The sequence below is a fragment of the Halichoeres trimaculatus genome, unplaced genomic scaffold (assembly GCF_033239565.1).
Source record: "Halichoeres trimaculatus isolate MK-OKI-2021-1 unplaced genomic scaffold, fHalTri1.1 fHalTri1_scaffold_17, whole genome shotgun sequence".
NCBI classification, from domain to species: Eukaryota; Metazoa; Chordata; class Actinopteri; order Labriformes; family Labridae; genus Halichoeres; species Halichoeres trimaculatus.
The window spans coordinates 11,415,623-11,442,115 of NW_027437195.1; the positions used below are offsets into that span (position 1 = coordinate 11,415,623).

At 39.8% G+C, this 26,493-nt stretch overlaps 2 protein-coding genes across 4 annotated transcripts in view; one reads left to right on the forward strand and one right to left on the reverse strand.

Annotated features, from left to right (window-relative positions):
- Nucleotides 1-5,016, reverse strand: wars1 (tryptophanyl-tRNA synthetase 1). Its single transcript, XM_074691429.1, has 12 exons — nucleotides 4,889-5,016; nucleotides 4,240-4,353; nucleotides 3,780-3,903; nucleotides 2,702-2,915; nucleotides 2,479-2,587; nucleotides 2,153-2,272; nucleotides 1,808-1,990; nucleotides 1,572-1,672; nucleotides 1,259-1,371; nucleotides 985-1,158; nucleotides 758-898; nucleotides 1-582 (listed from the first exon to the last, which is right to left on the reverse strand). The coding sequence occupies exons 3-12, from the start codon at nucleotides 3,891-3,893 to the stop codon at nucleotides 424-426; spliced, it is 1,428 nt and encodes a 475-aa protein (XP_074547530.1). The 5' UTR covers nucleotides 3,894-3,903; nucleotides 4,240-4,353; nucleotides 4,889-5,016; the 3' UTR covers nucleotides 1-423.
- wdr25 (WD repeat domain 25) overlaps nucleotides 4,596-26,493 on the forward strand; it is a 27,762-nt gene continuing 5,864 nt past the window's right edge. Inside the window, exons 1-5 of one of the 3 annotated variants that reach the window (XM_074691427.1) lie at nucleotides 4,596-4,721; nucleotides 5,125-5,214; nucleotides 5,382-6,109; nucleotides 11,304-11,451; nucleotides 25,171-25,301. In XM_074691427.1, coding sequence (XP_074547528.1) covers nucleotides 5,399-6,109; nucleotides 11,304-11,451; nucleotides 25,171-25,301 — 990 coding nt within the window. In that variant the 5' untranslated portion in view covers nucleotides 4,596-4,721; nucleotides 5,125-5,214; nucleotides 5,382-5,398. The remainder of the gene's footprint in view (nucleotides 4,722-5,124; nucleotides 5,215-5,381; nucleotides 6,110-11,303; nucleotides 11,452-25,170; nucleotides 25,302-26,493) is intronic. The other 2 variants (XM_074691426.1, XM_074691428.1) reach the window with 2 other exon arrangements.

Below are 26,493 nucleotides of genomic sequence, written 5' to 3' on the forward strand. Positions count from 1 at the left end.
TGAATTTTGAATAATGAATATGTATTTTTTGTGAATGGTTACCAAGCAGATTTTAAAACCAATGACATTTGTACTTAGCTTTGATATGCATTCATCCAGAGTTCATGTAGCAGCAGAGTGACTAAGACATACATTTCAGAAAGATACATGTGGACATTTGGTGCAGCCTGATGCTAACAAATAGCATTACAATTAGCATGAAGGCGTGGACAATGCCATGCTAAGTTTAACACTGAGAAGTACATTATGACTCCATACATTTGTGTTTATATTTGTCTTCATTACTGATGCAACCTGTGTTAGAAAATGACCCTTGTGTGAATTGTGAATTAAACATTTTATATGAAAAATGCTGGATCATTTTTTTTCTTGTATTGACATTAGTGACTTAATTAACCATAACATCTAAACCGCTTTGTTTGACTACAAGTTAAAATTTAAAGGCCTGGGTGTCATGAACTGCTGAACTGTCTCATCTGAGATTTGTTTGCGTCGCTCTTGGTGTTTGGCAATCATTGGCTGCAGGGTCTCAATCAAAAGTTTCTTCAGTTCGCCTGTAAGAAGGGATCCACTTGAGTAGTCCTAGAGAGAGGACACAAAATCATAGGATGTGAATGGAACAGTCACAACGAGGGGGGAGAGGCTGAGATCAAAAGCAGACATAGAGCAGGAGTAGGGTTTGTGGAAAAGTAAAAGAGCAAGAGGGTGAGGAAGAAATTTGTGGTGAGCAACTCTTTTAAAATATTTACACCCTTACCTGTTTGATCTTCTCCAGCTGTTCATCATCCTCCAGGAAGAAGGTCAAGTACATGAAGGAAACATCCACATCTGGGTTTCCACCATACTTCCTATGCTCTTCCACTGTGTCTTTTCCTCCGGAAAACGCATGTTTGTTGACCTACGAGTAAGATTAAATACGTTAGAGCAGCCAGCAAGCATTCAGGGAAGAATACAATTATAAATATAATCTACTGATATCAGAACCTTGTTTTTAATTTGCTTAGGTGTGTCAGTGAGGAAAATTGAGGAGTTGGCATCACTGGCACTCATTTTTGTTTGTGCCCCCTGCAGTGCAGGGAAGAAGGTGGAGTGAAGCAGGGCTGGTTTCGGGTATCCGATCCTTGGAGCAACATCCCGGGTCATCCTAAAGTAAGGGTCCTAGATGAGCAAGAAAGGCACAAAGATTCATTGCCCTTTAAATTCTTATGCCTGGTGTATTTGCAGCTTTTTAAATCCATCACATTAATGCTGCACTGACCTGGTCTATGGCACAAGGGATGAGACACTGGATGTCCGTTCTGCTCCCAAAGATCTTTGGGAAAGAGCTGCTGAAGGATGGGGCTGCCTGGATGGCTGGGAAGCTGATCTTTCCTGAAGAGGAAAAGAAAAAAAACATAAAAGAGAAACCACCAAAAAAACTATTTGGCAACATTCAGGAATTACTGCAAGAGAAAAACAACACAGATCTTCTTTAAGTAAGATACCGTATGTCCCTTTCTTTCTGACACAGTGCAATTAAAAGATTACTCAAAGAACTTCTTTGAGCGTGGAAGTTTCTCCTGTTATCTTACCAATGCAGTCGCTGTCTGTGAAGCCAAAGATGCCTTTGACTTGGTTAAATGTCACATGCTTCTGGACTTTCACCACATTCCTGTAGAATTCTGGGCATGCACTGAAAAAAAGAGGATAATAGTCCATTATACCTTAAAAATCTTTGCTGAAATTTTATCAAATTTAAGCTGAAATGAAACCTGAAAAATAAACAAGCTCAAGTTATGAAAAATTGGATTTAATAGCTGTATTTTACCCCATGTAGTCAAGGTCAGAAAAAATGAAGGTTTTGTTGACATCAAAGCCACAGGCAATGATGTCTTTGGCATTTTCCACAGCATAGCGGTGGCATTGTTCCAGTGTAAGATCTTTCCACAGATACTTCTCATCATCAGTCAGCTGGATCACCAGGGGGATGTCAAATACATCCTGCAACCATCTGCAACAGAAACAAGTTGTAACTATAAGGTCAAATGAGGTAAAGAAGAAGTTTCTGTTACACGTGTAATGGATCTGACACATTTTAAATTCAGGCCTTGTGAGAACAACACTGAAATCTCACAACTGCTCTTTGATATGTCAACAAGGAAATAGAGCTCACTTGGTAAAGATGAAAGGGATAAGATGACCAACGTGCATGGCCTCTGAAGATGGACCCCTGCCGGTGTAGAGGTAGAAGGACTTTTGCTTCTCATATGCATCCAGTACCTGATGCATGTCTCTGTCAGAAAATACAGTAAGGTAAAAGTGAGTGACATTCTCATTACCTTCTGTTTTCTTTCAAAGACATTAGTAAGACGATGACAGGGTCTGGAATTCTTTTAAGGCGAAAAGGATTCATTTACAATTCTGAATTGATGCAAGTCAAAAAGTATTCATTAACAGAGATTAGCTTTATAACGTGCTTTCAGTTCTTTAGATGCTGACCTGTGTGAAAAGAAGATTCCTCTCCTCAGAAAGTGATGCGGCCTCTGTCCTGAGACTTTTTCTATTCTGTCCACCAGCTCCTGGTCAATTTTATTGCTGCCAAATCTCACTGAGAAGGCACACATGAAAAAAGTTATTCAGCTGCTGTTACTGAACACTATGTTTTCCACAGGAGCTCAGTTATCAATGTGAAGGCCATGCCTAAGGCCAATTTGAAACACACCTATGAGTTTGTCGTAATCTACTCCCTTTGCGTTGGTGGTGGAAACGTTCCATGGATCGACTGTGTCTTCATCATCAGCACCATCTGCTGCAGGCCCATTGTCAGGGATGGCAGAGTTTTCTGGTGGACAGCCTGCTTTATAATCCTGACCCGTCACCTTTTTGTAGTCTACTTTCAACTTCAGTAAAAGCTGGACAGCAGCATCAACTTCAGCCTGGGGGAACAAACAGTTCTGTCAGATATCACACACAAATAAAAGCCAGACAAACCGCAATAGAACTAGAAGGCTCAGTGAAAGCCATGCGCTACATTTCACAGGGTAAATCTAGCAGAGCTGCACAACTAGGTATAGATAATGTTAATTTAATTGTGTATTTGTGTGATTTCTGCATCCTAACATAAGTGATGGCATTAATTTCATGTTTTATACCTGTGCCATTCAAAATTTTTACAACCAGCTTCCCTTGAAACACAGTGTTTATCCAACCATGGCTCAGTTCACTGTGTGACTTGACACAGTACACACTTTGTTGAATCCCAAGTGTGTCATCCCCTGCATCCAAGATGTCAGCCTGTCAATCCTGCACACCAACCAAACCTCAAAAACTCCTACATGTAGGCCTCAGCCTACCCCTGTCTTTATAAAATGCAGCAGGCTGACAAAGAAAACTAACCATGTGTGAAAATGATGATTCATTGTTTGTTTTTATCAATATCAAATACCTGAATGAACTTTGTTTATTTATTCTGGATAGATTGATGCATTACTGATTCAAGCTAAGTAATATTAGTTCTATTATTATTATTATTATTATTATTATTATTATTATTATTATTATTATTATTTTCCTTTTATTTTGTTAAGATTAAAACAGCAGTATCCATCCATATCAATCAAAAAGCTGTCCAATGTGAGAAGACTGAGTACATTCTGCAAATAACACATGTGAAATAGCAACTGCTACCCCTGAATAGAGATTTTTCACACTTGAATGGTGCATGTTATCACAATGCTCACTTTTCATGTAAACACTACTCTGATTACAGTCTGCATTGCATCAACTTGACACGTCCTTACCTTCTCAGCTTTCATTGTTTTTAAGGACCTGACTTTGGATCCTTGTGCTGTCAGTTCCTCGTAGAGCTCCATTGGACTCTTGGCTCCATCACAGTCTCCCTGACAATCTGTCATCGTCTCTACTCTGAACACATAAAAGCAATAAAAAGTAAAATGTGATTACTGAGTAGAAATATGGCATGGGAAGATATCTTGTATTCTGAACAACATCTAGCAAGACGTGAGACAGAGTTACTGACGCGTTATCTACTAAGTGTGACTGTATCTACTCCCAGTTGAGGTGAATCCCATATGTGAACAAACACAGCTGACGTTAACTTGACAAGGCTACTATGCTAATCGTCTAATACTTCCTCTGTTATCACCTTTCACTGCTGTGTTTCAGAATTAAACACATCAACCGTTCAAGAAGAAAAAGCCAATTTACTATGTGAGTAAATGCAAAGTGTGGTCTACATACCGTGCAGTATCCCCCTCACAAGTGTCAGCTCACTCATTCAACTTGCATCAGCCTGTGTGGTACTGTGTTCGGGTCATATTATTCCCCGGAAAACAGGCTCTACAAGAGGTTCCGCTGTGAAATTTACCAAACACAAGTGTCCCTTTATAAATATACATTCAACTTTGTACAAAATGCAGAAGTTTGTCTTTATTTGACTGTATTCATTAACAAGTAAACCAAGAGTGACACACAATAAAATAATTATAATTTTGTGTATACCGGGGAAATCTGGCAGTCGCTTCCTACTAACCTTTTTCAAAATAAAAGCTTCCTGTCGGCGAAACTGTTTAAAGTATGTAGAGAACATGGCAAAAACTCTTATTTTGAAGGCCCCTGTTTTCTTCAATGATGTGCGGGATTGTATATAGGATGTTAGTCTGTTTCCATGCTAGCATTTAGATAATGATTGTTCAAGTATATTACAGGTACCGTAAATGAAAGTGAGTTCACCGAACAACCTAAACTTTCTTCACATTTTTTTTTATAGACGTCGTGGCATTGAACAGATAACCAATGCTTGCTAACTTCAATTGCTATGTTGATGGTGGTTAGGTTTTCATTGGGGAACAACAAGCAGATAGTATCAATGTACATTATAGTGCTTTACCTTTAGAAGCAAACAGAGCGGAACACACTATACATCAAACTGATACTAGACCTCTCTGTCTGAAGGTATTTGCTTAATGCTAGCTAACGGGGAAGCTTGCTACACTATCATTTTACTGGGTTTAAGCGTAGACGCACGTAATTGACGTAGAGCATGATTAAAACGTATATTAATGTCTGCAGGGTTTCGACGAAAAGCGAACTGCGTCATGTTTTTGGCGTTTTTTTTATTATCAGGTGCATGGTGCTCGGAAGTGGTGTCTTGGTATTCTTATCTCTCAGTGACATTACATTGCGAAAGACATAAAGTTGTGGCTTAGCATACAGGTCAGTGCAGTTCAACTTATATGGTTGTTTTTATTTCACACGTGCTCAAAGTTGCCATTTATTATTATATTGTTGGACGCAAAAGTCTGAGCAACCACTAGATGTCCTCATTGTATCTCTCACAAGTTTGGTGCGCTGCCATTTCACCTGCTGTCCCTCTTTTTCAGAGTTTTATCATGTGAGGATGTCTTCGTTAGTGGCTTATGAAGATTCGGAAACGGAAGACGAGTCTCTTGATCAGAAGAAAGAGGAAGCAACACGTTTTTGTACACAAAATGAGGATGTCAGAAAGCACAATTTCTCTGAGGTGGCACCTCATCCCCAAAGCTTCACATCTGAGCCGCCTAGTGCTCTGTTGGAATGTGGAGATTTCTCAAACAGTAAAAACGATTTTATTCACCAACAGAGCTCTTTCAATGGGGAAAGAATATATTGCTGTGAAAAGAAAGCACAAGAGAAACATTTCAAAGTTCAGGCCGCTCCTCTGAGTCCTCCAGCAGCTCAAGGGAAGATCTCATCATCCCAGCCTGTTCCTCAAATGCCACAGAACTTTGGCGATGGTCTCCAGCCAGCAAAAAGACATCAAACACTCCCCACTGGTGTCAGACCATACATCCCCAAGAGACAGAGGCTTGCCACTTCAGTAGAGACAGCTCACCCTGAGTCCCCAGCAGATCAGGTTCAAGGGAATCAGACCAGAGAAAGCCAAATTCTGCTAGAAGTGTCGGCGAGAGTAAAGCCTTATCTTTCTCTCAAACCCGGAGCAGCAGGGATACCAAGAAGGCTTCTGATGAGCCTGGGAGGCCACCAGGGCCAAGTCAACACAGTTCAGTGGTGTCCAGTGCCTCACATCAGTCATTTGCTGCTGTCTGCCTCAATGGACAAGACATTTAAGGTAACAATACATTAACAGAGCTTTCACTGTCCTCAGAAATGAATACAAACTTAGAGTAACACTGTGATTTCTTAATTTATTTAATCTACCTGGCAGTTTATGCTGAAAACTTGTCTTTTGTTACAAATCAGATGTTTATTTCTGTTTGATAGATTTGACTTCCAGTTTCTACTTGATGGCTTTATTAACGTACTGATCTGGAAAAGGATAATCTGTTTATCAACATAGTTTGCAGGCAGATGTTGAGTGCATCAGGGAGGTCCACGAGGATAATCGCCTACCTGACATCCAGTGTAATTTGAACAGTGTTACAGGCAGTGAGATAATATCTGCCCTGCTGCCTCAGTTTATAAACGTACCACAAACCCCTTTCTGGAGAATCATATCTGTCACTGTCAGTTGAATGTATGTCAGAACCCATGGGATGCTGTCTCTCTTTCTTTCTCTCACTTTCTGCCTGTATTCTTGATATCCCCTTAGCCCCCCTGCTTTTCTTTATTTCACACCAGGAAAACAATCCCTCATTCCCCAACAGTAAAGGTCAAGTCATGCAAGTGTCTGCCAGCGACTAAACATTTCCATCCCCGTGTGGTTCCATGCACCCAAGCCAATATCCTAGGAGGGCTGAATAATTAATAATTTAAATATGCATGAGGTTGTCTGCATAGCTGCACAATTCCAGCAGAATGGCTGTGGCCTCTTTTGGCACCTGGAAAGAGTGTTTTGGAGCAGATGGTGGAGAAGAAAGGAGGAGACTTAGTTTCTTTGTTTGCAGTTTTTGCTTTTGCCTTTTCTCAGACTGTGAAACCAGAAGATAGAGAAGCAAATGAAATACGTTAGCTTATCGGTGCATCTGTTATGTGAAGCTGTAGACTTGCATCAGAGATGTGAGTTCCTGCAAGTTCTGGCAGAACTTTAGCTGCAATAACCAGAATTGTAGGATGATGAGGTTCTAATGTTGACTTTGAAAAAGGAGGGAGAGGAGTTCCTAAACTTTGTTGACACCTGCTAATTTTAAAAAAAATGGGGGAAAAAAAAGGTGAGCCATGAGGTTGTCATGGGAAAAATAGATCTCTTTACCTGTCACTGTGTTAAATTACACCATGTCAGAGAAAAGGTTTTCCTCCTCCTCTCGGTCACAAGCTGTAATTTTACTAAAGACAGTGATTTATTCCAAGCAATACACATTTCTGCTCCTGTAACAACCACAGATGTTTTTTTAAGCCATGGTGACAGCAATTTTTTCTGAAAAGTGTTCATTAAGATTAGGGTTGGGCGAGTCAGGGTATCGGTCTGGAAAAAAGTGGTATCGAACACCCCTAATTAAGATATGACACCATGCAATATGTAACAGACAGCAGGTAACAATGGCAACAGAACCTCAGTTTCACACAGTTCTAACAGCAAATTCCCATCAATAAACTGACTTTGGTTTGCCCATGAACGATGAAAAAAACAGATGGACTAAGAATGTCAGATCTTGACTCTTTTTTTTTTAAGTGAGTAAAGATTGCAATCCCACAGCATCTCATTTCTTGTTTTGACCTTATTTGCTTTGTGGAAGCCAATACAAGCAAATACATATGTCACTGTTTTTTTACATGCACATAAATTGTATTTTTTTGTCTGAGATAGGCCTGTGTATAAAAGTGCAATGCAGGGAGTCCTGTTCTGATGAAATCCCTAATTTATCATCCAAGGTTGCAATCATTCAGACAACGTATTTCATTGTTGAGCATGTCACCCTCTTAGTTGGCACCAGAATTACTCTTCTATTCAAAGAGATCAAGTTTTTATGACCGTAAGCCTGAAATGTAATTCATTTAGTGAGTGTCTCAGATATAGTGCAGTCACCACCACTAGACAGAGCTGTAGCTTTCCTAGCTGTAGCTTCTTTTCGTGGTTGCTGAGCAGAGCTTTCCAAACTTTTCAGCACATGACCCTTGAAATAGCAGTGCAGGAGGCCATCAATCTTCTATCATGGGAATACACTGACAGGGCAATCAAATAAAAGACAGATAAGCTCAAGATGCCTAATTTAGCTTTCAGACCATCAATGTGTACTTATTGCTGTCCCTTAAATTAATCTGCAGCCACGGATACGGTCACTCTCCTGGTGTAGTCACATCAGGTAGCTTGTGGCAACACAAAAGTAAGGGTAACTGAGAAAAAAAATTAAATAAAAATCAACTCATGTTTTTGTTTATTTTTGTGCAATTATGGATGAAATATGCAAGTGTAAATAGTTTTTGATTTTGTAAGGCATTTCACAACCCCCTCTTTGAGAAATGCCATAAAGAATCTGGAAGATGGCCCTGGGCAGTGTTTTGCAATTTGACAGCATTTTGGTTTGCTAATGTTATATTATTACAGACCCACCACAAGTAGAGCATCTTGCAGCATTTACCAAGTTTAGCAAGTTACAATGGTAAGGAAAAACTTCCTTTCACTGGCCGAAACCTTGAGCAGAACTTGGTCCATACCTGACAGACATCTGCTTTGACCATGTCAGGGTTAGAGAGAGGGACAGAGAGATATGCAGACAAATGAGGCAGAAGTATGTGCACTAGAGGCAGGAACTTCCAGTTAGTGAAAGTGGATCAAGAGATCAAGTTGTGAGCATAAAACCACCTGATTGGAGCAGCAATAAATGACCAGCTCAATTACACGGTTGTTACCCTGGAGGTAGGACCAAAGGCTGGGGGGGCTAGCTCTGCTACTGTTAGACACACACTGAACAGGAACAGTTTTTACCCGCAGACTCTGCGATCCTGTTTTTAGTAGAGATGCAACGCTGCATCACATTGCAGTTAAAAATCAATACAAACCTGATGATTCAAATCAGCTGAGATAAAAAAAAAATCATGATGCCTAATTTAAACATTGTGGGCTGTTTGTCCTTTAAAAGAAAACATGTGAATCCTAAACTAGGAACACATGCAAACCTGAGATTATTTGAGATTTTTTTAATTTTTATTTGTATTATTTATTTAGTTATTTGATGTTAGATTTGTTTAAAAAGCCTTTTTTCTTTTTTAAATAAAATATAATTTCACCTGCACTTTAATAAACAGACATACCTGGTTTTGCACAGTTTACCCTACCTCAGAGAAGTAAAATAGAATTCACTTTAATTTGCTAAAAATAAGAGAATTTTTTTTTGGTGATTTTATACATTTAAACATATATATGTATGTCTATGTGTGTGTGTGTGTGTGTGTGTGTGTGTGTGTGTGTGTGTGTGTGTGTGTTTTAAATTTTGCATTCAAAGAATTGTGAGAAAATTGCATCATTAACCCAGATTCAGAAATTGTATCAAATCATAAGTTGAGTGTGTTGTTACATCCTTAGTGGTTAGCCGTGTTAAATCGTGATCAGTGTTGAGTGTTTTCAAACGAGACGAGTCAGTGATTCAGAATCTAAATTTCAGTTCCAGCAACCAGGAATTGACTCTGGGAAATCCCAACTTGTACTATAGCACCTTGTCATACCTGATGACTTTTTGGTCCACACTGTGCTGCCACATCAATTATTTCCTCGGCACTCTAACACTTTAACCACAGCTTTTCTCTTCTGCTCTCTGTGTGAAGACAGACAGGCGACACACTCCATCAAGTCCAAACACTCCTCTAGTGTTTCTTCCCCAACACCCTTCAGGCTTTCCGCCTCCTCTTCCTCCATCCTGTCTGGCAGTTCCTCAGAGGCACTTGTCCTCAAACTATTATTATTCCGGCCTGTTTGCTGCCGCCATCACCATGGCTACAGCAGGTGTAGGGCAGCAGTTTTAAGTTGATAACATGAATACCAATTTAGTTTTAATTACTGAGAGTCATTTAGGAAGCAGATTACCTCCAATGAGTCATTGGCAAGGATTCGCTCTGCGTGTCTGTTAAGTGGCCGGTGAAATTAAAGGAGATACAAATAAACAAGTGCTCATTTTTTCCACTCATGCTCAGTTCTCACATTGTACCGGATTATTGTGTGTGAGCTGAATGGTGCTGTTATGGTGAACGTCATTAACGCTGCCATTCATTGGAGACCAGGCTGCTTTGTCGGGCTTGTTATGCAAAAAAGTCTTCAGGTGGATATTTAAAGCGCCTGTAGACGACCGTCAGAGGTTATTTTACAGACGTCAGAGGGCAGTGTCTCCCTTAAAGGTGAAGCAGCACAATAAACAGAATATTACAGTCACTCCTTGTGTCTTCATCTCTTCTCAAGCCTGCAGTTTTCTCTCAATTTCTATTTGTTAAACCACTTCCAGCTGGATTGATGTGCCGCTCTCCCCCCTCGCTCTGCTCTTCCACAGTGTCTGTCTTCTCCTTTTGGGAGCTGCTGTGGTACAGAACTTCACAATGTGTCTCCTGCACTGCTTGGAGGAGTCATATTTAATAATGAAACACAGACAGAAGCATAGAGGGAGCTGCAGCGCCCCACAGATCTTCAAAGTTTCTCTGTGGCCAAAGCAAAAAGAAGGGCCTTCATCATTCGTGAAATGCGCCTCACCTTGCCAGACCACCCACTGGGCATCAAGCTGGGCTTCAGGGAGACTCTGAATTTTTCCCGTCTCTGGATGAAAATAAAACTCCTTCTTAAAGGAAATCTCGATGAAAAGCATGAAAGCATGTCATGTTTTAACCAGTCCGATTGCCAAGCCAATCTTTTTGAAGCACATTGCATAAAAACTCATAATAAGCCAAAACCAGCAGCAAAACAAACCCACAAACATCTCATTCAAAAATCCTATCTCCTCTCTAAAGCATCAAGGTGTTAATGTTGTCATGGCAGTCATCAGAAAACAGAAGGCAGCTGTTTGCTTTTCCTCTCCTGCTCTGTGCACAATCAGAGAAACCTCTGACGAAACAAAGCCATTAGAGCCATTAGAGCCAGGGGGATTGATTTATAGGCACACTCAAAGGTAATTAGGTTGATTAATTAATTATAAAGCTTGTTTTTGCGTTTAAATCCAGCGAAAAAGCCTGATTTGTGTACACATTATGCCAATTTCTCCCACGGCAGTTTGCTGAGTGAATCCAGTTTGTTTCACCACAGTCTGATTTACATAACCAAGGCTGGGAGTACATCTTTCTCAGCTTTGGAAGCTTACTTCCAGAAGTGTTGGAGCTTGTGACTTTCTTGCTGCAGCTGTAGGTGTATTTCTGACTCTGGCTGTTAGCAGTGTGCCTATGTCTGGCAGGTGTGGGACGCAGCAGAGAGCGGGCGATGCCTGAAGGTGTACAGCTGCCATTCGGGAGCCGTGCGAGATGCCTGTTGGACCCCCTGCGGGCGACACCTCCTCACTGGCTCATTTGACAACACGGCTGTGATCACAGACGTGGAAACAGGTGAGCAGCAACACCGCTCTCTTTGGGGTCTGATGAACACAGTGCCACATGAAAAGGGCTACAACCTCTGTGTTTTACATCTGTCAAACTGGATTGGTGAATTTAAAACCCGTTCAGCCACTGTCATACAGTTTCCTTAAATCCTACTGTATACTTTTTCCAGGCACACAAAACTTCTAGGCATTGTCACATCCTTTAAATTATTATTATTTTTTCCAGCTCAATGTTCCAGTGTAGTAATTTATGTAATGACTCTTAAAGTTTTTCTGTGCCCCAAACCCCGCTGTATTAACAGCAAAGCTCTCCCTAAAGTCATGTCCCATTTTAGGACACTTCTAAATTTCTAACACATCACAGATGATCAAATATCCTATCCTAAAGACACAACCAAGTTTAGGCAAAAAAAAAAGCCTTAGTTTCCCCAAATTAAATGAAACAACTTGTATGTTGTCAAAGGCTTTATTATTTTAAAATCCATAGGGGTCTGAGCCAGGGGCGGCATGGGTGGGCCCAAGGGTCCCAGGCCCACCCACTTCCTGATGGGCCCCCCTCGAACTTTTCTTCAAAAAAAAAAAAAAAAACTTTTTGATTAATCAAGTAATTAATTATTTTTTTGATCAGTTTAAAGAAGGAATATTAGGCTGTACAATTTTGTCACCTCGTGCTTGGTTTGTTATTGTTAAATGCCCCATCTCTCTAAAATGCCAAGTTTTGCAACTTTTAGCCTGTTGGCAAAGAAGATATGAAAAATTTAGCCTAATTTTATACTGCTATGACTAGAGAATATTTTTGGGAAATACTGTAGATTTTTGTTCTTTACTTAACTGTGGTTAATGTTTTACAGCCTATAATACATGGAAAGTTGAAGCAGGGCAGCCCGCCTGTGCGTAAGAGCACTACTCTTTATTTGATACCATTGAGAGCCATTGCTGTCTGATGCACTAAAATGTTATAAAATTTGATCAAATATCAAAGGATCAAAGAAACCAAATCTGCTTTAAAACATAACAGTACTATCTCTATGTCTATATTTATATCTATATCATCATAGTTATTTACAAACCTTTGTAATTAAAGGCCCACACAAAATTGGTTTGGCCTACCTAAAATTAAAATCCTGGCTCCGTCCCTGGTCTGAGCCATTTTGGGATTTGCACTTTATCTATGTCATACTCACACTTCGATACAAGGTGACCAACACAAACTCTTTTGTCACGATTCAACCTTCTAGCAAGATTAGCCTTTTAAATGTAGAGCTCATTACTCAGTATTCCACCTTGCAGTGACATTTCATCACTCCCTTGCATTGTTTTCAGAAAAGATGTGAAAACCTGCAATGACAGTAAACAGGAGACTTAGGTGGAGGTAAATCCTCTGGATTAAGTTCCATGAAGGCTTTGTCCACCTCCAGCAAAATTTACCTTTGAACCAAATCCACCAGATCATTGTGTTTGTTTCCCATTTTGTTTGACCATTCAAAGTATTTTTGAAGGTGACTCCTACGACAGATCAATAACTTGGTTTGCTTCAGAAATGCAGTTTCTTTTTGACCACCTTTAACAAACCTGCTCAAGAGATGAAAACAAGGCAAAAAGTCTTCATTGGGCTTGTTGATAAAGAGTTACTCAAAAAATAATAAACTCAGCTGAAATTTGTGTTAATAAGAATCTGCAGGGGAGCTAAGATTTATTCTTCAATATAATCCATTAACTAGTAACCAAAATTATCTTTAATACCTTATACCTGTGTTTTTTTATGAGAAGTTTCAGTGTTCATGTGTGCTGGAAAATGCCTCCAAAACCCCCTCAGAAAGAGAAAACAAACAATAGACATTGTTTTGAAGCCCCTGTGGCAACAACATCTCCAGGGTCAACACATTGCTGTGATGACTTGCTGCAGTTTGCACTTCCCCTCTCAGCATGTCTGTCAATACTGCCAATAAAGCCTACGGATAATAGCTTGGCCAGCCCATTAAACACACAGGCAGCTCCAGGAAGGGGATCAATAATGGATACATCACCACAGGAGCAGCCACCATGACCTTAGTCCAGAACGTCACAAACCACAGCCATAAACAAACAAATGTTTATTTTGTTCTTATGCTTCGGCAGCCGCCGATGGTTTGCTCAGAGCTGTAGGACGTCCCTGTGGACTTAAAAAGCAATGTCTCACATCAAAAGAGCCTTACACTCACCACACCTGAAACTGTCTGATCCTTTGGTGCATTTCTTTTATTTTTATTTATTTTACTATCTCTTTTATTATTATTTATTGAAGTGAATAAACCACACACTTGTTTCTGAGAATGGGAATCCTTCAGTTGGGAGGCAAGCCGCTGCACAATGACAGATTTAATTTAGCTGCATATTAACATGGGATTTGGGAATTCTGCCAAGTTTCTGCACTGTTCTGGTGCAATTTACCGTTTTTACAGCCAACTCTCAGCTCTGATAAAATGTCGTCACGTTGAGTGAACCAGCGCTGAGAAGTCCCTCCAGGAAGTTGAATTCATAAAATTTAGCCAATCCCTGTGGAAGCAAATTACTTTAACTTGAGAAAAAAATGCAGCTTTCTCTGTATTATCAATACATCGCTACTTTAAAATCCCAGCGGCAGCTCAGGGTCATACAAGGAAGTAAACAGGCCTTCTAGCAAGCCCACATGGCTTTGGATCATGGACAAGTTAGCAGCAGCTTGGCTGTAGACAGGTGATGGAGCTCCTGTCAGGACGTTAAGGTATGTCCCCGTAAGTTGTTAATTCAGAAAAACAGAACCGATTTTTTTTCCATATAGAAAATATCTCTCATTACTCTGAGATAATAATCTTTAAATTTGAGACAGATTTTTTTTGTTTTAGTTAAGAAAATATTTTCTTGTGATTCTGAGAAATGATCTCATTTATTAAAGTTGCCTTGTGTATTTGCAGTACCAAGCTCACCTTTTTGAGATTCTGAATTACTGATCCCTTCGGCCTGTAAATTTGACAAGCATCTGAAGTTATTGAATACTTTATCTTCAGTAACTTTGGAGGATTGAAAACTAAACACTAAGGCCATGTCCACATGTAGATGGGTATTTTACGGAAACCACATATATTTTTATACGTTTACTCCTGTCGTCCACTCCAAACCTCAGCTTTATGGCACTAAAAACAATGTTTTCTGAAAACACCAGCCAAAGTGAAGATTTTGAAAAACTGGTGTCATGGTTTCATGTGGATGCTGGCAAACAGAGTTTTCCGTTCTCAAACGTCACAGCTGAATGGCAGGGGCCCATTCTGATTGGCTGGCACAGGTTTTACATCTGGAAAACACTGCCACATATGGGTTTGGCATGCCTCAAGCTGTACTTATCATCGGATTGGCCTGCTGTGTGTGGAAAAAGTCAGTGGCTCAGTGGCTCAGTCCATAGGGACTTGGTTTGGTGATTGGAGGGTCGATGGTTCAAGCCCAGGTGCGGACTAAGATTGAGATTTGGACTGATAGCTGGGGAGGTGTTGACTTTCAATCCTGAGCACTATTGGATGCTCTTGAGCAAGGCACAAAAATCCTCAGATGCGCAATGACAGTGCATGCATCACTGTGACCTTTCTAATCATTGCTTGTTTCTGTGCAAAAAAGTGCTGTTTGTGCATGCGTGTGTCTAAATAGCATGATTCAGGGTGTAACAAACTGAATTTCCACCAAGGGGATTAATAAGGTAAATCTTCTTCTTCTTCTACGTGTGGACATGGCCTTAGTAAGTTTTTGCTATAAAGCAGAAAGCTGCATGGTTCTGAAAGGCCTTCACCAGCCCCAGTTCTTATGAGGACTCTGTTCACTGTAAACACAATTTTGGGTCTGATACTTGACGCTTTTTGATTTTATATCAATCTTTCCATTTCAAAAGTTGTTACATGTCAAATAAGCCACTCGGTGGGGCCTTTTGCTAAGACAATTAACCAATTCCCACATTTCCCCCAATCAGAAGCTCAACTTTAGCTACAATGTTAACAAAGCATTTTTTTGTTTGTTTGTTTTGTTTTTCAGAGTCAACAGACAGAGGTGGTTCCTTTTCAAGGGTTCATTTGATATGATCAGTTTTTTCCTGGTATCACTTTTGCTGTTGAAAAGGAATCCCCTTTGCTATGGATTTTTGACCGATTAGAGTCAAGTATTTCACACAGCTTGAAAGCAAGTATTAAAGAACATATATTACATTATGTACATAATTTTTTTGGGTCACATTAAAATTGACTTTCGAATGTGTATTTAATGGAAACTCACATTAATTTTGTTTATTTTTTATTGTCTTATTGCGATACCTTGATAGGGAAATTGACCGAAAACCATGGGAGCAAACAGCTTTCTCAGCAGAGTCGATTTCTATCTTTTTTAGCAGCTGGTTATAAATGTTTGATGCACACATAAACACCCCCAAACATCACAACTGTCATTGCAACTTTTATTAAGAAAAACTGCTGCAAAACCATGCAGTATTTTAGGCTTCAAATACCGTAAGAAAATCCTGTGCTATCCCCGAGGGGCTGACTGAGGCTCACGCGTTATCCACCCCGTGATTTAAAAACAGTCCAGCATCATAAATCCTATAAAAAAATAAATCACATCTTTCCACTGGATTTACGTTACAAACATACAGCCTCTTGTTTTTGTAGTTGTGGCAGCAAAATTTGAAAAGCTTTGAACATTTAAGTGCTCAATGTTCAGGTTAGATCCAGTAAGAATAACGGGAAAGTATCCAGTCAGGATGAATTAGGTTTTTATGCTCCTGATGTAAATGCAGAGCCTCTTGACTCCAACAACAAGTGAAGCATCTGTTCTGCTGAACTCTCTTTAAAGATTTGTGCCGGCCCTTTAAGGATCAGTGACAGCAAGTGCCACACCTGCCCCTGCTTCCCTCCACAGCATAACCTGAGCAAATGCTGCACCAATTGGTCTGTTTAAAGAGAAATGGAATAATAGAGGAGCCTATGCATTCAAATTGCAGAATACGCAGGGCCCATTTTCTTTGCTGTTGTTCCTGTGTCGAATTTAATTTGTACAATCTTACATCCCAGCAAGCCACAGGCAGGCTGTCACGGCTGAATAGCAATGGCAATGGAAGAAGAGTATACAAAGGAGGAGAGCAGGTTAAGAGGCAAAACGCAGAAAGAGAAAGGGACAATGCAAAGGAAATAAATAAAAAAGAGGTAGAAAATGTGAGAAAGAGAAAGAGAGAGCTGGAGTCTGGGAGTGGAATAAATGAATTTCATCTGGAGGGCATTAGTGTGAAGTGGCAGCTGCTGTACAGAGCTTTCTTGGTGTCCTTGGAAAGGCTGATTGGCAGAGGAGAATATGCCCAAATACCCGCAGGCTGCCACAGGTTGGTGTGTGTGTGTGTGTGTGTGTGTGTGTGTGTGTGTGTGTGTGTGTGTGTGTGTGTGTGTCTGCGTGCGTGCACAGAACTTGATTTGCTGTCCAGATTCTTAAGGCCCTGGCAGGAAGGAGATTGCTCCACAAAGCGCAGTAATGTACACAGACAATAGCACCGGCCTTCCACCTTGATTTGCCTTTAGAGGATAACACTTAATAAATGAAGGTAGTGGCTTTGGCAAAGTTCAGTTGCATGTCAGAGTTTCACTTTATTTCAGAATAGCATTTCTTAAGTATGAACCCCATGTGCCTGTGTCTATCCTTTAGTTGCTCCCCTCATCCTTCAGAGGTTAAAGGCAGCTGGAGTCAATCCCAGCTGACTTTCTGCACCAGTCAATCACATGTTAGACTACCGTCCATGCTCACAGTCACACCTGCTGCTAGTTGGAGTCTGCAGCAGTTGTGGAAGGGCAAAATAATAAGACCCAGTAGGGGTATGATGCTAATGCATAGCTTAGCTAATTGTGCAATCTATTTAGAAACCTCTGGTTGTTTTATAAAACACAATACATACAAGGAGCATATTTTTTATCATTTTTATTCATATGTCTTAATAAGTTTAAATTCATATCTTTCTATCTTTCTATCTTTCTATCTTTCTATCTATCTATCTATCATCTATCTTAGTGGTCCCTAACCCCTGAGCTGCGGACCGGTGCTGGTCCATGGGTCAGTTGGTACCGGGCCGCATATGACATAATCTCAACTGACATTATTTCAGTTTGATTTATTATCTGATTTTGAACAATGTTTTATCTTGAAAAGTGACCAGATTATTTCCGTTACACCTGTTTATGACTCGCTCTTGACACCTAACCCCCTAGCTAGCAAAATGGACAAAAAACAAACATCTCTGGAAAGTTTCTTTGGGCAGGGTAAAAGAGCCAGTGAGAAAACAAAGAAGAGTCGGTCTGTGAAAATATTGTCTTAAATTAAACTGGTCCGTGGAGCAAAAAGGTTGGAGACCACTAAACTAGCTATCTTGCTAGCTAGCTAGTTATCTATCTAGCTATCTAGCAAGCTAGCTCTATATATTTAGATAGATAGATAGATAGATAGATAGATAGATAGATAGATAGATAGATAGATAGATAGATAGATATACCTACAGACACATATATATAATAGAATTAAAAACAACAAATTAAAAAAAAGGTAAAGTATTAAATAGCTACATTATTTAAAGTGAAAAATATTAAAAAGCTAACAATTAGAGTTAGAGATAGATAGAACTACTTTAAGTACCAATATGCTTCAATAATTAAAAAAGAAGGTTACAAAGGATGCTTTAATAAAACAAAAAAAAAGAACGTTTTACTTATAAACCAAATGAAAGTTGTTAAAAAGCCTCCATAGATGCCTGACTACATAATAAGTCTTTTTTTTAATCTTTAAAATGCAGCAACTAAACAGGATATATAATGCAAACAATAGATGGCATGAATCCTTCTGGATATTTGCCTCTGAAGACTGCACCTTTCACTTTTTGTGGAAAGACATAGATCTGCTGTAATCTAAATTGAAAAGCTGTTAAAAAATTATATGTTATGAAACTTTTTTAAAATAATATCAGCTAAATTTATTTCCAATTTTTCACTAATCTTTTGAAAAGTTATTAAAAATATTTTTTCCCCCTGTCTTCTTTTATAAACTGATTGAGGTACCAGCATAATGTGGCAGAATGAACACAGAACACAGGTGGCTGTGCCACCAGAGAGCATATCTACAGTTTGACCTACTTTGACAGCTTCAGTTTACAGTGGCAACCTGCTTACACAGGCTTGATGTGTATCCTGACGGAAATCATCAGATTCTCTTTTTTTAATACAGCCTCAGTCAATCAGTCAATCACTGGTGACTCCCACACCTATAACTTAAAAAGTGAGCATGTGATTGTGGTCAGCAAAGGAAGTCCTCCATCCATCTATTTTCTTAACTGCTTTTCCCTTTCGAGATTGCTGGAGCCTGGAGCCAGCTGTCATATGCAGCAAGGCGAGGTACACCCTCACAGGGCTCGCACATAGAGACCACACATTCACACACATGCATACACATGTAGAGCCAATTTAGAGTCGCCAATCATCCTGACAAGCATGTTCTTGTGGGAGGAAGCCAGAGTACCTGTAGAGAACCCACACCTTCTTCCAGGGAGAACATGCACACAGAAAGGCACCTGCTCAGCCTGGGAATTGAAAAGGAGCCCTCTTGTTTTGAGGCAACAGCGCTAACCACTGCACCACTGTGCAGCCTACAAGAAATCAACGACCCATTAATAAATTATACATGCAGCTGTGATGTTTTGAGTCATCCAACAGAGGGCAGGATGTGTATCTCAGAGTGCTTGAGGTGTTTTTAAGCTGTTTAATACTTGAGGTATTTTTAACATGAGGGTCCCGTAAGCTTTTTGCCCCGGTGTCTGCAGTACGAAGTGGAGTTTCCAACACTTGTGTGTCATCAGCAGCTCTTGATGGAAAAACAGGAGTGATAACCGTAGCCGGTTTATGCAGACTTTGTACTCTTTCTGTCTGCTGAGCTTTTAATGAGTCGGTGCTAATTGAACACTTGAAAAGATTCAGCCTTTGATTTTTCTGGTTAAGTGCAGTCAGTGCACAAACAACTCCTAAAGATAGCTACATTTCCAAATCTGTGGGAGGTAAGCTCGTGTTTGTGAATGCATGCCTTGCAAAGAGCTGCCTGATTAAATGAATAATACAAGGTCACCTTACTCTGTTTTAAAAGCCTTTATCTTACAATTTCTGCCAACAGTAGGAGTTATAATAGAAGTGCTTTAATTGTCATGACTTTTGGAGTTTCTTGTATTATAATCAAGCTAGATGTTTCAGATGTTGAGGCTTCCACTTCCCATTTTGTTATCTTTGTTGCAGATCTGTGTTATGTTTGATAATTATCTAGCCTCAATCTTTATACAGCACCCACTTAAACTTTAAAGAGGGAGTATTATGCTTTTCCACATTTTCAACATGGCTAGGAAGTAACAATGCTTGACCTCCACAATAAACACATGCAAATTTTCAAACCACAAAATTTTCATTTGTTGTAGAAATCCCTGAATCTGTCTGTAAGCTACTTAAAAAAGCCTTTTCTAAAAGAATAGCATGACATCTTCCTGTGATGTGCTGAAATCATGAGGTCATCACACAGCTGGTTTGTGACACGATAAAGGGATGGACCTCAAACATCAAGGTCTGCTCACAGCTCTGCCCTCAACAGGCCTCCAGAGGGCTGGCCAATCAGAAGGAGGGGGGCCTGTTGAGCAAGAGACAGCAGCTAAAATGAAATATTGCAGACAAAGGCTGAAATAATGTTTTTCTACAACATCAGTGTGACAAAAATAGTGTTTTTATGAGCCGTTAATCATGTAAAGCTACTGCACGAGTGCCATAGTAACATTGTAAAGCCTAAAAATAAGTGCAATATCCCCTCTTTAAGTTCTTTATGAAGTTAGGATTCAGCTTTTCATTGAAGTTCCCAGACGGTCTTTATCAGGTCTAAGCACTTTTTTTCTGTCTTTGAAACATAAAAAGTTACAATATGGCTCATTATGCATGTTTTCTAAGTAATTTTTTGGGGGGTTGCAGCTTGGGAAAAAACAAGTTTTGTGTTACTTATGTTGCAATGACAGCACCCTGCTTTGGCAGATCCGGTAATGAGGCAGGATGTCTATTTCATCACAGCTCCACTTTGCTCCACTTTGCTCCATGGGGTCCATCCTCTCCCACCCAGTCATCCATAACATCCTCTCTGAGCTGTCGTCTTCCTCTTCATGTCAGCTCCACCACGTGTTCGCAGTTATTCCAGGACTATAAAGTAAACTACGGCATGGGAGGGACGGATCACTGCGGTCTCCCCTTATCTCCCCTCTCAAGCAGGCTAATTAATCTTTCTTAATTAAAACATGACGAGGTCCTATTTATTACGAGGAGAATGTTGATGTCTCGTCGTCTTGCCAAACATGAGTTTTAAATCTCAGAGACAGATCTGTCTCCGTATCACTTTGGGTAAGCCAATAAAGCAGGAAGGGTGAGCCTGACAAAACTGCCTGTTAAAACTTTGGATTAATGCAGCTCTGGAGCGTGCAAGTCCACCATTATGTGTGAGGAGGTCTGTTTCTGCTGCAGTTTATTATCTGTGACCCGTTTCGCTTTCAAAGGAGGCTGCTCAGGAATACTCTGGAACAGATGTGTAATGAGGTGCAGTTTTGTTTTGGGTCTAACACTTTCTTTTGTGACGGGGTCTTTGTTGTTTGTTGGATGAATTAATGAGGAGCCGGTGAACCCGGAGGTGCTCTGCTTTGCATAGCCTTCGACAGAGCTGCTGGCTCATAGTCTGGCTTTGTTCCTCATGGAGCCGCCTTCATCATTATCCCAGGAAACTCATTTTTGGTAGCATCCCCATCAGGCTTAATTATATTGGAGCCCCTCAGTGTTTTTGTTTTGTTTTTAAGTATGACATTTTTTAATTGATTTAGATAAAGCTGCCTTGAGCCAAAACAATGTTTTTATATTCTGTTTTTTCCTCCCTCCTTTCATCACAATGCTTCTTTAAGTATATATCACCTCTTTGTCTTAAGTGAAATTTAAATCAGGCTGATGTATTTGATGAACTGTATAGCATGTCCATGAAACATCCCAGATTTAGACAAGCTGCAAACTGCCACACAGCTGGTCCCTTCTGTCATTAAAATAAGTGAAAATAAATCGAACATTTCAGTTCAGCTGCTGAGCCGTTCTGGGTCGTCAAATGATAAAATCACATAGCTCAAATTTTCAGAAACTGTTGGTGGTCTTGTGTGGGAAAACTTTTGTAGCAGTGTAAAGATCAAAGAGTGATGGATGTAGCCTGCAAACAACATCCCGAACAGAGAAGATCACAGAAAGCTTCTCATCTTTTTATTTCAACATTATGAATTTAAGACAGCACTCTGAGCCAGGAACACTATTTTTGGCAGTGAGTTGGAGCTGGATTTACTGTATCTGTTATCAGTGAGCCCATTTAAACAAATCCCACAAACTACAGGATTCTAATGTGGTCTGCATACAGCTGCTTCATTTATGAATGACAGTCTCAGCTGGATTTGTAATGATGATAATGATGATGCTCTTTCACATTGTCTATATCACACTCTTTGGCCTGTTTGGGGTGTTTCGTGACCCGTTCCAGTCTCCTCTTGCAATCGCAATCAAAATTCATGAAGACTTGAGACTCTCATTGATTTGTTTTTAGGATAAAACTACTTCCTATAATTTACTTAAAAATTCAAAACACTGAAAAAAGTCCCTACAAGTTATGAAGTCATCTCAGAGCACCAGGCTGTGAGTAACGCTAAATGTGGTCTGGTCATCCTCTTCACTTAACTATGGTACAGACTGAGTATAAAGTTAGTTCGTTGTCATATTTCAAACAATTACGCTGCATAACTACAAATACACACATAACCTTATCGCTTTGTATCCTGCAAAAATTTGTTTTCAGCAAAGAAAAGTAGTGTTAAAAAGATCTCCTCTCCATTCATTTGCTTCCAAAACAAATGCAAATCTTGGCAAGAGACACTTTTACACGACAGTGGGTGATGATGCACATGGGAAACGGAGTCTTGATCATGGAAAAATGCTACCAATTCCAGCCACAGGTGTCACTCATAGACTGTAAAAAAAAAATGGACGTCTGCTTGCTCGACTCGAAGTGAGGTTGCCACAAAAACTGCTCCCCTGGTGGCTGGCTGCAGTATAGGTAAAAAAAAATCTGGGTTCCCAGTCATTCCAGATTGGTCGTGGTCAAACTTTAAAAAATTAATATACGTCTGATTGTTGTGGTGATTTGATGATAGTATCTGGCTGCCTTGTATTGAAGTTCTCTTTTTTTTCTGAAAAGTGTTGTTTTCATTAGTTACAAGAGGTTAAAAACGAGGCTTTAAGTCATGTTTAATGATGATTGACAGGTGCTGTTATTGTGTATTTTTGGGGGGGAGATAGTAAAATATGTCAGGAGGGAGAGCCAAGAAGAGATTAGACTCTCAGAAGAAAAAATAATTATTATTTTTGTCACCCGGCTCCACTCAGAGTCTACCAGAATCCCTCACAGTCTTAACTGCACAGACTCTGGCTGCACAACTGCTACATTGGCTGCGCCTGCGACGGGGGTAGTTTTGCTTCAAAACCGTACAATGATAAATGGCCGAACCACGCTGTCCACTCTATATACAGTCTATGGTGTCACTTTAATTAACGCCAAACAAGTACTCCCTACGGTGCCTTTATAAGTCAGCAAGCTCTTGCTGCAATCAGCCAAAGTCTATATGCATATCTTTTTTAATGCCAACATTACCATCACAAAGCATTGTTGGCTTTGTTTTCTTTAGTTTGGATAACTTGAACCTGTTTGTCCAGCCTTATGATCTTCAATGGCCTCCTCTAGTTGTTTTAATTTTTACTTTCTCTTTTTCATCCATAATAGTCAAAGATCTCCAAACTTTTAATTGTTAGACACCAAACCACCATAATCACCATCAATGAGCTTTTTTAAACTCACTCTACTTCACCGTTATCTTTTCTTCCTTTAATGTGTTAACACCAACAGCAGTGAAATGACTTGAAAATTAAACCTATATTATGCAGCACAACCTGCAACAGCTTGCTTTACTTCACGACTTTAATTTTGTTTTCTAGCTCTCAAGTCTTATTTTGTGTGTTAGAAAAAATCAAACCCTCCAGTCATGCAGAACATTAAAGAGGCATTTAAGCACAAACTTATTAACACCAGTTGTATTAGTTCACTTATTGTTTTTTTTTTTTTGTCTGTGCAGCAGTGGCCTTAGTATTTTTGTTTCCCGGTCAGAGATTAAATATCAATCCAGTGATTGCTTGGCAAGCCCCGGTATCTCAGGGAAGCGACAGGATCCAGAGAGGAGAAGAGTTACCAGCCAGGGGTCAGAGTTGAGCTGCAATTGAGTTCCTGGGAGCTGAGTGTGCAACAAATTCAGATAAAAACACTGCACCCATCTGCAGGAGCAGCCTGGGAGCAACAGTGTGTTCCCAGTTAATAAAATCAAAGTCTACACTGAGGTTTAAAATGGTCAAATGTGTTTCTTAATAAAATTAGCTTTGGAAATAAATTACTTGACTTATTCTCTTATAGTTAAAGAGAGGGTATTGTGCGTTCCCTTTGTTCCAGACATGGAGATAGAGAAACAATGCTCAGTGTCTTTACTTAGTAGATGCAAATTTTAAAACTACCACACATTTGTATATTGTAGAAATCCCTTAATCAGCCTGTAAACTACTCAAAACAGCTCATCCTGAAAATTGAACGAGCTCTTCATGAGAGTTGCTGAAATTATGAGGTAATTGCATAGAAATATCTTAACTAGTTCACAACACATTGGAGGAACAGGCCTCAAACACAAAGGTCTGCCTACAGCTCTGACCCTTACAGGCCTTCCAAGGGCTGGCCAATCAGAATGAAGGGGGTTGTGTAGCAGGGAGCCTAACCAGACAGCAGCAAGCCAAACAAAGTATTTTAGACAACGGCTAAAATAAGAGTTTTCAAAAACAATAATGTGAAAATAGTCGGGATTTTTCTAAGCTGCTAATCATGTAAAGCCACAGGAGTACCAGAGGTACTGTTTAAACCTGGGTAAACAAGCACAATACCCCCTCTTTAAAGGCAATTAAGAATAACTAAGTTACTCTGCCTATAGCTTGATTGACATGTTTTTGTATTTCTCTAATAGCTGGAATAGAAAGCCTTTCTGATGTTGGACTCAAACCAGTGTGTACCTGATACCAGAGCTTCAAACAGAGAATTTAAATTAACATCCATCGATGTGTAGATTGACTCCTTCTTTAAATAAGGAATCATTATGTCCAAAAAAATATTAGAAAGCAGAGAAAAGGGGTGATTAAAATTCAAGTAAAAATCTTCAAAAGTCTTAAGATATCTAACTTATCATGACAAACCTAAAGAACAATCATCTTTGATTTGATGATTATGCGAAGAACTTGACTGTCAAAAGTAGCTGCAGTTTAACTTCACACCTACTGGTTGTGGTCATAAATGGACTGTTGTTGGATGTTATTTTTGCAATGTCGTAATTCGTAATTATCAGGACTGAAAATAATAAAATCAGGAAATTCAAGATGTTTGAAATTTCTTTTCTGGTACAGCTACAGCACCTAACATAATGTGTTAAACATCTTTCCATCTGCTCTCATTTTAAAGCACAAAATGCAGAAAGCCAGAGGGAGGCATTTATCTTGTTCTCTCTCCCTTTTTTCCTTTCTGTCTGCAGGACAGCAGGTGGTAAAACTCGACAACCAGTTCAAGGTGATGTGTGTGGCTCTGCACCCCAGCAACCCTGAGGTGTTCCTGTGTGGAGGCTACAGTTCGGTGGTCAAAGCCTGGGACTCCCGCAGCTGCAAGGTCAAACTTATTAACCTCTCAAGAGTAGATTTATCGCTTTTATTTATGTGGTTCACCGACTGCAGTTTGACCTTCTTATAAATATAAGGCAGGTAGGCGTGGAGCACATGCTCATCATCCAAGCTCCCTCTTCCTACGCAAAGACACTGACAGTTTGACACCTTTACAAACAAGACAGTCTTGACTTTACATGCACGAGACCAATGTTATATTTCATCAAAAGGCTTATATCAGTGCATTTATAGAGTTAAGATTGCAGGCTCTGCCACTGACTAATTGGCTTCATTAACCCAGTATTCCTTTAAAGCTTGAAGTACTGTTTAATATGAAAGATTCTCAGAATCTAAGCGCCCACTGTAACTTTTCTCGGACAGCTACCGAAATGCTTTTTCCTGCAGGGTGTCACATCTAATACTGCAGAGATTTCTTCCTCCTGTAGGTGTCAATACCAGTTTCAGTGTGAGCATAGACCAAATCTCAGCAGAGGTTGTTAATGCTTCAGTTTCTGGCTGCCTGTCAGTCCTTGCCCTGGGCTGTGTTTCCTGCTACAAGGTGAAATTACCTCATAAGACAAAAAAAAAGAGGCATGACCAATAGTCACAACGTTAACCAGTTTGTCTGAAGTGTTTCCAAACACACTCAGTAGGGTGAACTGAGTGTGAAAGAATTTCTCATAATTTCCAATGTTTGGTTTTGGTCCCACAGCAGAAAGTAGGCAGCTCAAGTAGCTGCTGGGTAAAAGGTTAAACATACTCAAGAATGAAGCTGCTGGCTTTTATAATAGCTCTAAATTTTCACTGAATCCTACTAATTTACAACTATTTTAAGGCATCATTGCTTTTTGCTACTTTCTGAGAGGTTAAAGTTTTATTAACCTGTTGTCCCCATCTGTTTGTTATTACCTCCCTCAAAGAGGTTGTGTTTTTAGGAGAGTTTGTCTGTTTGTCCGTGAACAACATAACTCAAAAAGTAACAAACAGATCTTGATGAAATATTCAGGAGATGTTCAAAATAGGATAAGGAAGAAGCGATTAAATTTTGGAGGTGATCTGGATCACCATCTGGATCCAGGCTTTTCTTAAAGGATTCCTTATCATAGTGAGATAGGGTCGTTTTCACCATATGTGTATATAACTCCACCATAAATGGTCGGATTGCTTTGCAAAACAAAACAAGACAAGGTCACCATCAT